The sequence below is a fragment of the Aythya ferina genome (genome assembly GCF_964211825.1).
Source record: "Aythya ferina genome assembly, chromosome: 7".
NCBI classification, from domain to species: Eukaryota; Metazoa; Chordata; class Aves; order Anseriformes; family Anatidae; genus Aythya; species Aythya ferina.
Genome location: NC_140302.1, coordinates 34,274,848 through 34,288,763, shown reverse-complemented (window position 1 = coordinate 34,288,763; position 13,916 = coordinate 34,274,848). Strand labels below are relative to the sequence as shown.

General features: G+C 48.1%; 1 protein-coding gene across 4 annotated transcripts in view; it reads left to right on the top strand.

Annotated features, from left to right (window-relative positions):
* Positions 1 to 13,916, top strand: part of CTBP2 (C-terminal binding protein 2) — a 115,494-nt gene that overhangs the window by 56,098 nt on the left and 45,480 nt on the right. For 2 of the 4 annotated variants that reach the window (XM_084525983.1, XM_084525985.1), the window contains exon 2: positions 11,145 to 11,304. In XM_084525983.1, coding sequence (XP_084382109.1) covers positions 11,247 to 11,304 — 58 coding nt within the window. In that variant the 5' untranslated portion in view covers positions 11,145 to 11,246. Of the gene's footprint in view, positions 1 to 4,528; positions 4,578 to 10,045; positions 10,216 to 11,144; positions 11,305 to 13,916 lie in introns of those variants that run through there. The other 2 variants (XM_084525984.1, XM_084525986.1) reach the window with 2 other exon arrangements.

The following is a 13,916-nucleotide window of genomic DNA, read 5'->3' as shown; positions in this document are numbered from 1 at the left end:
GGGTGCATTGTTAAGGGGATGGCTGAGATTTCCCCTCTGCCTGTGACGGCTGGCAGCGAGGGGAGCAGCGTGCGGGGCATGTGGCAGCTGTGGATGCTCCTGAGCTGTCAGATGGCTGTTTTTGGGGCAGCTGGGGCATGAGCTGTGCATGGTGAGACCTCCTCCTGCGATGGAGCACATCCTCTGTCAGTCCCAGTTCGGTCTGTCTTGCAGGTTATCTGCTGAAGGCTTCCTGGGCAGATTGGACAAAACGATCCTGTGATTACATCCCTGCCTTAATGGTAGGAATCCTGCCACCTTTATGTATTGATTTTTATCAGTCAGTGTAATTAGGCAATGCCTAATTATTGTGGGCACTTATGAAGATCAACCCTTTGAGTCTGAATTTGAAGACCGTGAAGTCTGTAGTTGGGTGCCTCTCACAAAGACGCCAGGCTTTCACCCACCGATGTTCACACCTTGTGACCAGCACCATGCTGGGCTGCTCTAAATTTTGATGTCAGCGTGGCAAGAGACATGTCCCATCTACAGCAGTGTGCTGCTTGTAGGGGCTTCAAAAGAGGAGCCAGCCTTTTTGTCTCTACCTGAACACAAGGGGCATTCACAAAGCACGCTTGTAATACAACCCCTGTGAGAAGAATTGTTTAACAAATAGCCAGATAATCTAGTTTGCCTTTTCTGCCGTGTTTTACTTTGCCCTGCGCTGGCAGTCGGCCTTTCCCAGGTTTAACCTTGCACAGAAGATTTTATCTCGCAATCCTGCGGAGACGGCTGCCGATGGTGGAAAACATCACGAACCTAGCGAGTGGATTACTGAGCAAAATCGATTTTATTTGGTACTTTCAGAGGCTGAAAGGCAACATAATAGTGTCTGCCTTGCTTCCACACCAGCGAGGGGGAAGCGCCCCAACACGTGCTGGAGACCCTCTGCGAGTCCGAGAGGCACCAGCATATTTTGGAGCACGTTCATCACCGACTTAATTCTGATGGCACCATTTTGGCCGACTGAGCAGGACCTGCCGAAATGCCTTAGGTGCACGTGCTGGTGTGCATGTTGTGGCTGTTTTTACCTACGTGTTGAACATTCCCCGTGAGCAATGAGAGCCGAGACCTTGCCCGTGCTCCTTGCAGCTCCTTTGGTTGATGTATGGTGTTTTCCCTCCTTTTTGTCAAAGTGTCCTCTGCTCCAGAGATAATGCAATTGCTATGCAGTGCCGTGCAAATACTCTTCTGTATTTGTATCTCTTTTCTATTTAATTATACTGTATAAATGTCCTCGGTAAATTTGATAAGTTGGGTGAAGGATATTGATTTTCGAGTCTCTCCCGTGCAGGGCTCCTTGCAGCAGCCGTTCGCCAGGCCTGTTTCCCGAGGAGGTTTTGAAGGTTCAGCAGTTAAGGAGTTGCAGGATAACAAAGGAATTTCTCTCCTCTCCTGGCTGAGCTGCTGATTGCAGGGAAGAGAAAACATTCGTGTTGGGTGGTGGTTTTTTAAGCCTTCAACTCTTGTCATCTGTAAAAGCAGGTGGGAAGGGAGATGGAGGTGCGGAACACGCCTATTGCCTGCATCAATTTGCCTTTTGCAAATAATTCCTGCTGCCAGCTCTGGGAAGGAACGAGAGGGATGCTCTGGTGCGGGACGAGGTGTGGGGGCAGCATTGGGGGTCCCTGGGGTCCCCCCTTTCCCCCGTATCACCCCTGATGGCAGCAGGAGCAGGCGGCAGAGCCGGCGGGCGTGCAGGGAGGCGGGAGGAGGGAATTTGGAGGGTTAAAGCAGGAGGACCAACAGCCTATTTTTAACAGCAGTTTTGAATGTGAAGTGTCACTGGTGTTAAAAAAAGCTCCTGGTAAATAGTGGGGAAGATGCACACGATAGTGGAAAGCCAGCTGCAGCTTTTTGAGCCGGTCGCTGCTGTTTGGGAAGAGGCTGTGAGCACTTGGTTAAGTGTTAATGTTTTAATTTTTCTTTTCTTGGCCTGAGGTCTCCCTACACAAGGGAATTCCTTTAAACCATGCTTAGCTTTCAGCCTTTTAAGATTATTTTTGCTCTTCAAGAGGAAAAGAAGGGAGAAATGTAGATATTTGTGCACGTTCCCATTGCGCTCGCTCTCTTTTCATTCTCTTGGAACATAAAATGTTTTCCTTTCCTTTTTTTTATTTTTTTTTATTTTTTTCCTGAAAATTAGACCCTGATCTTTTCTGGCTAATTCCCATGTATTTCTCACACAGGTTTTTAGCCTTGATCTGTAATGCAGGCCCGTGGCTGTTCTTGATAAAACTTTGCTCCTGCCGGGGCTTGCATTTCCAAACCCCGATTTTCGGTAGCAAATCGCTTTCAGCAAACGGAGCTGCTGTGGTCTCTCTTGGTGGTGATCCGTGGAGCCGTGCATCCGCTGGCAGTGGCCGCTGCTGTCTGTCCTGTCACCGATCCGCCCATGAAAGGGGCCCCGAGTAGGTGTTGCGACAATAAACCCTAACAGCTCTATAGGAGCTGTCACAGTTCATTGCATCAATAATCTGTGTATTAAGGAGTCCCGAGCAGGCCTTGGCACACAATGGACCGTTACGGCTCCAGATGAGCCTGTGTAAATTTAGGTCAATAACCTGAGTGTTGTTAAATCCCAAAATAGCTTGGGTACAGCAAACTGGCGAGGCTTACAAGAAAGATGTGCAGGTTATGCAAACCTGTGGTGGCCGCAGAGGATGCTCTGACTTACGGCTAAAGGTTAGTGGTGGGAGAATTATTTCATTTTATTTATGGCTGTTATCTAAACCTCTCTCTGCTCACTTTGTTCCCTCCTTCCCTCTTCCTTCATCCCTCTGGAAATTAAACTCCCTGAGCGATGCTGCAAGAGCAGCGAAGGTGAGGTGCAGAGGGATGGCTGGGGAGCCCAAACCCCCCCAAAAATGCTTTTTGCCTTCCCCAAAAGCCACCCTCTGGCCTCATCCCTGAGCTATTCCCAATCCAAAACCTGGTCCCTGATGCCCCAGCACCCAGCTGGGCTCTCCTCCTCTGTGCCATCCTGCTCCTGCCTCCGTCCATCCCTTCCCTTAGACATTTTTGTACGTGGGTGGTGGGGAGAGGAATGCCTCCAGCACAGGAAGGAGACGGCTTTGCCTCGCAGGAGCATGCCTGAATGGGGACGTGGCCTTGAACTCTTGAACTCTTTTTTTTTTTTTTTTTGTCTGTGGAGTAAAACTACTGCGTACCTGAAAACAGGACTTAGTCCAATGGAAAGAGGTAGTGAAGAGGGAGCAGATCTCGGACTGCAAGGAGCAGGGTTTTCCACGTTTCCATCCTGAGATTTTCCATTTGAGATTTCACCAGCAGTTGGGCAGCCAAAGATGAATTAGCCGAGCTGTTAGAGGTATTACATCTGCTCCCCCCTCCAGAGACTTGCTAGAACATATTTTCTTCGGTGGTAGTAGTAAGTGTTACAAACAAAACACAGTTTTCCCCTTTGAATATTTCTTTACACAGAGCATCATCTACATAAAAAAAAAAAAAAAAAAAAAAAAAGTATGTTAAGCAACACGAATAGCTTCAGGCTATTTTATTTCATGTTGCTAACTAAGTCAATGCAGATGAGGGCTTTTTATGTAAGAGTGCCTTGTAAATATAAGTGCTCAGATAAGAGCAAATTACAGCTCCGAAGATCTGGAGACAGGAGGGTGTTACTGCCCCTTCCTGCTGCTCCCAGCCCAGGGCAAGCTCTGATGGAAAAGAGCTCGAGATAACCTGTGAGACACTGAGGAACACGGGGAGTTTGTGCTGTGTGGGGCAGTCTGACACCAACCCACAGCAGCTTTCACCCAGCAGTTAAAAACCTAAAACCCCAGGGCAGGAGGTGGGAGCTGCGGTGGGACAGGCTGAGAAGCAGGGGTTATTATTTTATCATTTCTTTCATTTAGGAGCGATGCAGAACCAAGGTCTTGAAGGAGTTGCAAAGACAGATGATCCGGGTTTCAGGATCCTCAAAGGTGTAAATTAGACAGGTGGGACATCACGGGCACCCGGAGTGCTAGAAGTCTTAATATCCCATCTCCTTTGGGTTGTTTTGCCATTGATGCACTCGCTATTACGAACTTGGGAGTATATTGGAAGAATATACTACAAACAGATATTTAACCAAGTTCTCCACCCCAGGGCTTAGCAAACCATGCAAGACAGGAGTGATGGTGCCGTGGGGAGCCCCAAAATACCCAGCCAGCACCCGGCCAGCCCTAGCCGTGCCTCCAGCTGGAGGGCAGCGATGTCGTGGGCTTGGAGCACGCTGGTGGGAGAGACGGGCAGCTTGACGGGGGTGGGAGGATGTGGCTCCCGGCCACGTGGAGGTTTTGGCATGCAGCTTGCACTCAGGAAGTTTGGCCACCCTGATTACAAACATGCGTGTGTTTGGAGATGGATGGCGAGATATTTGCCTCTTTCCTAATTTGATTTGTATTTAGATGGAAGGAGGAAAAACACCCGGGCAGGGAAGTGGGCGGCTTTGTGTGGTTTCCTAGCCAGCAGAAGCTGAAAACGGATTACAGCTCACATTCAGGGGCAGGGTAGTAACTCGAAGGAGCCATCAGAAGGTAAGTGGCCGTGCCCGACCTCCTGGCAGGGAGGAAGTTGAATTTGCCTTTGTTCCGCTCTGCAGACAGATGGGCTCTCCCCTCTAGCTCCAGAGATGGATAGCTGCGTTGAGACACAACTTGATATTTTTTTTCTTAGTTAATCGTTTGCAAACTTAAAACATACACTGCTGCTTGAGAGGGCAAAAAGGATGAAATCTGCTGTGCCGGAGTTAGGGAGGGGGAAGAAGTGAACTGAACAAAACCAAACCTTGGAAGCAACAATAGCTGCGCGCCCAAGTGTTTATATAACCAGGACTTTTTATCATAGCTATTTCATCTTATTTTCCTCTTGTCCTTGCTCGTGCTTGCTCATCTATATACAGCATATGGAAAGGTTGAAAAGTGGCAATTACTAAATGAGAGCAGACAGAAACGGTTCTCCAGCAGCTCCAGATGGGGGTTAGCGATGCTGTTCTCAAGCTGTTTGCCTGCTCTTCACTCCGCAGTATGAAATGCCCTCTAACGGCCAAATAACCACATAACTCACCCAACAGACCCACAAACACTCATTTTTTTTTTTTTTCTAGGGGCTTCTAATCTGGCCGTGCAGATTTTGGCGTGGTGCTGGATTTCTGCTTGAGGAGGGGAGAGCTTTTGGTTGTCCGGATGTAAAACCAGCGAAGGTTCGCCTCGGTCCAGCGTTAGCCTTTGTGATTAGTGGAAATAAATACAAATAATTGAGGAATGCTGGTAGAATGTGGAATGAGGTTTTATTTTTCAGTGTGGCAGAGGCCTTAGGAGACTGTAAGATTATTCCTGTATCGTTTCCTCTTGTTTATTTGAAAAGTTAAAGGTAGTTTCCCAGCCAGTTAACGTGCTGTAGGGCGCGTTATCAGTGTCAGATACTTAGAAAAACAAGATAAGAGAGGTTAAAGGAGGCTCGTGATTAATTAGCAGATGGATTAGGTGCTCTTGAAGCTAAGTGGGTGATTTGGGTCCAGCTCCTGGTTATTTTTTTGCCCACCATCAGGTTCTTGCAAACCATCGGTGCAGGATGAGCAGAGCATCAACCTGCCTCACTCCCAATGGCAGAAAGAGAGATGACATTTATTTTCTTTAAAGCAATTTTCTCGCTGCCTGTTCGGGCTGCCTGTTTGTGTTTCGCCGTAGGAGTGAAAGGAGTGCCACTTCTGGTATTTCCTAGCTGAACTTGAGAAGCCATCGAGGAGCTCCAGAGGGCTGTCGCTGCCTGCCAGGGGAGCAAACCTGGATCTCCCGGGGAGACTTCTCTAGTCTCTAATCCAGTCACTAATGCTGGAAATAAAATAGGAGCTAAAATCCAGGGATCTCAATCCCTTTTCACACTGTGGCTGCTGTGGCAACTCGAATATTGCCATTTCAGCAGGTCTTCCTAGCATCTGCCTTGCCAGCGAGAACCCAACCTGGAGCACAGTTCATAACCTGCAACACAGTCCTTAAAGAAACTTAAAAAAAAAGTCCAGATCCAACCAAAAACCTCTCCCATGCTTTATGCGTTGTCAGGATGGAAAGGAGAGAGGCTGTTACAACCCATGCGTGTATTTTTTCCCTTGAAGGACATGGAGAACCGTGATACATCTAGAGAGTCAAGTAGCTGTGATGGAGTAGAACTGACAAGGGGTACTCGCCGTGACTTCAGGGCTGAAAGGAATGCAGGATCAGCCCCTCTGTGTTGCCTTTGAAGCCTCATTATTTTAGCACAGTCTGTATCTTGTTGCATAATGTTTTAAGATGTGGTCTAAATCGTTATGTAGCGTGTTTAATTTAGCAACAGATGTGCAGGCTCATATGCCGTTATGGTACATTTTGTTCACTCATATAATAGCGAGTTGCTCAAAATTGTTACCAGTTCTTCAGCACAAGACTCCTACAGCCTGTTATTCTCCTTCTCTGCATGGCGAAGAGCAGAAGAGCTCTTTATTTTTCCATCAGCAGGTGCTAACGTGGGAGTGTCTTCGTGCAGCATGCCCAACCTGCCGCACTACCGCTCTCTGCGCCGGGCTGCAGGATCCCCACGAGCGTGTTTTTTACCCAGAGGTTTTTGGGGAAAGGCACCAGGCAGGCAGCAGAGGACAAAACTTCATCTTTTAGGTTTTTTGGGCAGAAAAACAAGCGAGTCACCTAGACGGAAAGCTCTTGCTGCCACCCACGGAGCCATCCAGTCATTCCCACGGAGAGGCCTTAATGCAAAACATCACCGAACGCTCCGCGGCAGCAAAATCATCCTAATAACTAATAAAGGCATCCTAATAACTAATAAAGGCACTGAAGCTAATTAGCAGTCATTTCGTAGCGAGGGACCTGCCGTGGCTATTCTGAGGGTGCTGAGGGTCCACCGGGGGGTGCAGGCTGCTGGGATCCTGGCCGAGATTTGCAGTTCCCGGCCGAGGCTGCTTTCCCACGAGCCAGGAAAACCCTTTTTCCTGGTGTCCTGTTTCCCACGCGGTGTCTGCGGGCGGTTAATGGAGCGGGAGAAGTCTGAACCCTGGCCACACAGAAACTGTGTGATCCCTCCTCCCAAGCGCGAGGGGTTTACATCCCTTGGGCACTAAAATAAAAATGAAAAATGAAAAATTTTTTCGTCTCCCACCTAAGGAAAATCTGTGCTTGTTCTCCTCACCCATATAAATCTTCAATCCCTTTTTGCTTCCCGCTGAGCTATTGTGCACATGTTGTTTTGTTGATGTTTGCTAAAGGAAAGCATCCCAACGGGGGAATTTTGGCACGGGGCGAGTGGCCAGCCCCTGCCCTCCCGTGCGGCTCCCTCCTCCCCGCAGCCCTTCCAGGGCTTTGGAGAGAGCCGGCAACGGGGCTGAGCTGGGCAGCATCCCGCTGAAGGCTGTGCAGGGAAGGAAGGATGACTCAAAGTGTTCCTCCTGCATTGTACTGTCTCCTTTGTCCGCCTCCCTCCCCTGCCATTATCTCTGCATGTCTCCTGCTCGCTTTGCTCCGCGCTTCCTTTCCTGCACCGAACTCGGCTGCTCAGCCCCCGCCGCCCTCCCCGCGCCGGCTGCTGACATCCAACACGAGGACATCCGACCCCATAGGGCTCGCCAGCCCTACAGGGCTCACGACAGCACAAATAAATAGGATTGAGCTTCCGAAAACTGGACCTTAACGTGAGGGAGGCGGGGAGAGCTAGCAGTGGCACCGGCAGATGCTAACTTCACTGCTACGGACTGTTGGCAACCCTGGTGTGCTTCCAGCCACGGCTCCGGGGTCCTCTCCTTCCCCAAGAGCACAGGAAACGTGCTGTGGTGCCATCAGAGTGTTTGGACTGCATTTTCCATGCACCTCGTTTTAAGTAAGGCTTCATAAACCCCATGTGGATGTGTGGAAGGATGACGGGACTCGGCGGGTCGCGGGGCCACGTGTTGTGCCGGGGCAGGGAATCCCCATCTTGTTGGTGCCGTGTGTCGCAGAGGGTGAAAAAAAACACCAAAAAAACACAGACAGAAATTGTGAGCGACAGGTTTCTGACTCCAGCAAGGGCCTGGGAGCAGTAGGAGCTTGGGGGATGCTCACCACGAAGGGTGGTGGGGCTGGGGGAGCTTCGGTCACCTGCTGGGTGCCGGGATGGTTGGATGGCGATGCCGGTGGTGGGCACGTAGAAATAGATGTTGCTCGTGTTTGTGCTGTATGAAGATGACAAAACAGCGGTCCATGAGCTTAGAAGAGAGCCCATAACTCACCTTTCTGGTGCTTTTGTCCAACAGTGCCTTTCATTTTGGAAAATCACCTCTTCTTTCTTTTCGTTTTCCATTGAAATCCGGAAAAATAAGCCCTGCACAGCTCTCTCTTCTCCCACTTTCTGGCTCACGGGCTGTGCTGTTGAACAGGCGGTGTTAAGAAGCTATTTAAATTGTTACTTTGGGATGTGTTTTTTTTTTTTTTTGCCTAAAACATCGCGTTTCAGCACATTCCTTCTTTAAATAAATAAATAACTGACGGGCTATCATCATGTCCAAGGGTTTTCAGGAAAAATTTACATTTTGAAAGACACTGTTGGAGGCTAACACGGACATGCAATTACTGTATGTAAATCGCTTCACTTGTTTCCTAATCTTGCTGAAGATGAAGTGCAGTTTTTGTGCGTGCGCCTCTCTCTCTCAAATTCCCTTATACAATGAGGTTTTCTTGTATTTTAATTGCTGGCCACGATTTTTGTTCTGCCTCGCCTGATTGTGTTTGCCTTATTTTGGGGGACATTTAGCCTCGCGATTGTTTCCAGGCTGGGCTGGATGGAGAAATCACCGAGGGAAGATTGGAGTTGGGTGTGCCGCTAATTGCGTCCTCCCTGCCACGAATGGAGGAGCCGTTCTCTTAATTACAGCTTCGTACCAAGGCTGGGGAGCACCCGCTCGTTTCTGTGCCCTGCACAGCTGCTTTTCTCCATGTCATCCCTCCCTGCCAAGTCCTGCTCACGAGCTCCTGCCACGTTTTTAGTTAAGTCTTCAGAGTTGTGCTTTTCTTGCTGGTTGGCACTGTCAAAGGCACCTGTCACACCAGGATGGAGCGGGTAAAATCACGAGGAAGGGGTTGGTTCATGGGCATTATGTTAAGCCATGCGGGATGCTGCTAATACGAGCGGTAATTTCTGTGATTGTTATGAGTTTCGTTTGTAGAAAGTTTTCCTCCAGGGAGTAATACAGCGAATTGAGATGGCAGGAGGAAAGGACTTTAATGGAAGCATTTGTCCATCAGAAAATGCACTCTGTCAAAATTAAATACACTTTGCATATTGATTTTGTTGGGGGAAAAAGGAGTTGCAGTCACAGCATCATGAACCATGCGAGCATTTTCAGAACAAAGTGCTAACTTTTTTCTCCTGAAGTGACTTTTCATAACCCGGTATTTCTCCCTGAATGTGGGCTGGGATTTAATAGAGCTGAAAAGTCATGTGTCTGCTGTTGAACGCTGCCCATGGAAATGCTGTTAGCTGCTCCTGGGTTAGCTCCGCTAACTGCATAATTTTTGTTGCAAGAAATATTTTGACTGCAGCCAGCTTCTGTCTCTGGAATGGAGGTTTTCTGCTTCTTTTAAAATGTTGCATTAATTATTAATGGGAGTGGGAATCATGCTCTTTAGCATCCCTGTGTTTAAAAAAAAAAAAATCAATTAATTATTGCTATAAATCTCGGAGATTATGCTGCAGTTGTGCTGCTGGGAAATTGGCCATTAACTACCAGGAAATCGCCCATCTTCCCTGAGTCAGAATTCAGTTGTACCAACACAGCCCTCTCCCTTTTATAAATTAACTATCAATGCGATGCATAATTGATAACCATTTGTAATAATAACAATAATCTCCATGAAATTGTCATCTTGGTGCGCGGCGGCTTTGTTACAGCCTTTACCCCTCGCGTGCTCAGCCCGGCCCCTCGCATTTGTTAAGTGAGAGGCTGGAGCTTGCTGGGAAGCTGCTTTTAGGAGCTGTAAGCTGCTGGGGAGGAATAAAATCCTCGGGCAGGACTATGTGAAATGAAGACCCCGATGTATGGTGAGGATGAGCTGTGCGGTGCCGGTGCTGCCCGACCCCAGGGGGAGCAGAAGCCGAGGTCACCGACGTCGCCCAGCGTCAGCTTGTGGACATCAGCCCGGATTTTTCCCATTCCTGGTGGCTTGTTCTTCTGTTTCCTACATTATGTTACATCAACCTGGCTTTTTTTTTTATGTTGAAGTGAAAAATTTGGGGGCAATGCAGTGTCAAGATTCACCTGCTGTGGATGCTTTTGTGGTTTGGGCATGATAGGAGTGGTTTGAGCGAGTGATGCTGGGTTTGTGGCGGCTCCTGGCTCTTCAGAATTATTTTTTTTCACCTCTTTGAGGACTTCTACTTAACTGTAGGCAGAGGAGCCGAGACTTCGCCGCTTGGTGCAGATGGCCACCTTGGAGAGGACATCTTGCTCGTGCCTATTGTCCTTCCCTACTGTCCCATGGAGAGCCTGCAGGGCATTTCTCACAAACGCCACGCACGCCACTATATGGATTGCTTTACTTTATCAGCATTTAAAAGATGTGCACATTAGAAAGTATCAAGGGACAGGCTCTGGTGGCAGCTGGGATGTGTATCGAGGTCTTGCTGCAAATTCAAGTCCAGTGATGACTTTTACAGGGCAAGGTTTAACTAAGACATGGAAGTGGTTTTGTGTGCGTGCGTGCGTGTGAAAGCACTGGAGGAGCAAAAGCTGCTTCCCCGTTTTTATATACTCATAATGTTTCAGTATCTGTGAGCCTACAAAATCGCTTAATGGATTTTGTCTGCTAGGAATAGATTTTTAAGGCAGAAATAAAACTCGGAAGGCCAGACAGCGCTTCGGCAGTTCTCTTGTAGGATGCTGGTGGTTGTTTTTTTTTTTTTTCTGATCGCAGGGAAGATGAAGGGGCTGTGTGCTTGGTTTGCGGTGTGAGAGCTGGTGGGATGCTGAGGCTGGAAGTGCTAAAGTCCCAGCCGTGGATTCAGCAAGGGTGCTGGGCTTTTTGGGGTGGGCGGGTGTCACCTCCCGTGGTGGAAGTCCCACTCACCGGCTCCTCTCATCTCAACAGGACCGACAGTGGCGTTATGCATGCCGACTCCCGTGAGTTTTCCTGAGTTCCTGGGGGACTGCCTTGCTTTTTGAATCAGAAAGTTGCAAAATACCATCAAGAATGGCACTTGTGGATAAACACAAAGTCAAGCGACAGCGACTGGACAGAATTTGTGAAGGTAAGAGGATGCTCCACTGTTCTGTGAAAGCTGACGGACTATTCAGGTAGAATACCTCATTTTTCCTTGTTTTGTACAGCACTTGGAGATAATGAGATCCAGACCCATGACCAGGTTCTCCATCTTCTGTGTTGACATGAAATACGGTCATATTGGTGTTGAAATGTTAGCAAGGGATACGCTGGTTCCTCCTCGCAGTCCTACGGACAGGGCTGCTTAATTACCAGCTCTCCTTTCATCCTGGTTTCTACTGAAATGCTGTAGTCACTCCCAGTTTGAGGCACAGCTTAAATCTGTGCTGCCTTGAGAAAAAGGTCGTGCTCTGTTCAATGTGCTGCTTCCTGGAGATCTCCTCGGGCCAGGACGCGGGTGGCCAGGGCTGCTGCCACTCTCCCTCGCAGTGCTCCAGCATCCCAGGCTGTGGGCACGAGCCCCTGCTGCTGCTTCAGGCTGCTTGTGGGGCTGGGGAGAATGATGCAGGACATTTGGGTAAAGCTCAGCGTCCTCCACCTCGATGCAGCCACCCCTGTCCTTCCCCAGGGCTGTGGCCAGGGAAGGGCAGAGATTCGGATGTCTGAGAGCTGCTGCTTCACTCAGCGGACACATAGGTTGACCATTTCCCTTAATATTGACTATCACAGTAGAAAAAATGAAAATCTGAAGGTAGCCCTTGAAGTATTTCACAAGTTTTGGGGCAAACTGTTTGGGGCAGATTTGCTGTAAATCGTTCTTTATTAATTTCACGTTACAGTAGCACAGCACAGGGGACTCTTACCTTCTATTTATGCCATTTTCCAGCAGAAGAAGTCTGTAGGTAACCTTTGCCTATTGCAGCTCACATAATTTAAGCTGCTTATGATGGAAGTTAAGTGATAGCAAAAAAACTCAGACTTTTTGGTGTAGACTTCAGTCCTTCTCTTATGCAAACTGACACTCAGGGAAGTTTTCCCATCAGTAGCAAAAGCGGAGCAGATTGTTATTTTAGGAAGGATGTCTTCAGTCGTGTCTTTTAAGGAGCTCGGGTTTTTATCTGCTCTTAAGGAGATGAATAGTGGCCTGCAGGGTAACAATTCACTGTGTTACCTGAATGCCAACCAAGTGAAATCGGTTTTGCTCTTGGATGAAATTGCAGAGTTCTCGTGGGAGTTGTACTGCGTCCGCTCTAGCAAAATATGTGGGGTTTGTGGGGTTTCCAGGGAAATGCTGAACAGTAGGACAGGGCGAGTGTTGCACAGATACTTGTTATACATTTCTTACTCTAGCATGCCAAAGCAGAACTCCTTTGCTATTGCTTTACACTTCTCATGAGTTACCCAGCTTCAGAGCCATTGGGTTGATCCTCGTGCTCTCGTGCGCATTCAGAGCCCCTGCAAAAGCTCCGAATATTCCTTGGAAAGTGGCAGCGGTTCTGGGGAACTGGGTGCCAGGCTCAAAGAAAAGCCAATGGGACCAGAGAAACCAGCTCTTCACTTAATCACGGAACACAAAAAAGATGTGGAAGCAGCTCTACCTCTCTGTTTATTAACCTGCACTGGACTGACGTTAGCGGTGCGGCGTCCCTGGGGTAGGAGGTGCAGCCCCACTGATTTTTGGGGGGGAGCTGATTTTTTTTTGGGCAAAGCAAAGGCGAGGAGCTAGGAAGGGGCTTCCAGAGTGTGCTGCTGCGGCATGGGGCTGCATATTTCTCCTTTTGAATGTCATAAACACTCAGGTGTAGTACACTATCTCATCTTCAAAATTTACTTTGAACTCAACTTAAAAGAGTTGTGTCAGCTGAGCCTGGATGTTCAAAAGCTGCCTTCCTGGTTTGATGTTTACTATCAGATCTACTTGCTTAGTGTACAAGAAATTCAAAAGGATCGTACGACAAACCTGCTGACAGAGCTTTAGATGTGATTGAAGTTTAGATTACTTTCCTCTGATATATGGGCTTTTTTTCTTTCTTCCTTGGTCGAAAGATATTCTTTCCTAATCTGTAAATGTGCAGAAGACATAACTTTTTAAAGTATACTTTGTCGTCGCCACCTGTTTTGTGATTTGATTGAAGGGATGGGATTCACGGTTGTAAGACACTTGTGCTGTTTTTATAAGCAACAGATTATGACTGGCTGTAAGCAACAGTGCTAAATCTACCTTAAAAATGCAAAGAACATAGGGTTTTGCAAAATACTAGGCTTATAAGACTGCGGTGTATGGCACTGGCACCTCTGATGACTATTTTTTATTAGAGGCTCCCATTCTTGGATTATAGCACAGTGAAGCACTGAAGAGGGGTGTTCCAGCTGCTGGGAAAACACACGTTGAAAAAACAAGCTTTTCCCTTGGCGTTGTCTGGAAAGGTCCATGGAGAAATTGGTGAAATACGGTGAGAAATTAGGGAGCTATTTCCGTAGACTGATGGGAGAAGCCTTCTAGCAGCGTGCTGTTTGCTGAGAATTGCTTCTGCTCTTCTCTTTAAACAAGTGGACAGGATGCAAACCTACATTTAACTGATGGAAAGCTTGATGTTTTGCAGTACGTAGGTGGGTTTCTGTGCTCTTAAGTCGGTGTGCTGTCCCATCCCTTTTCCTCTACACAACCCCTGGCAGGGCTCTCTAGGAACGGATGCCACT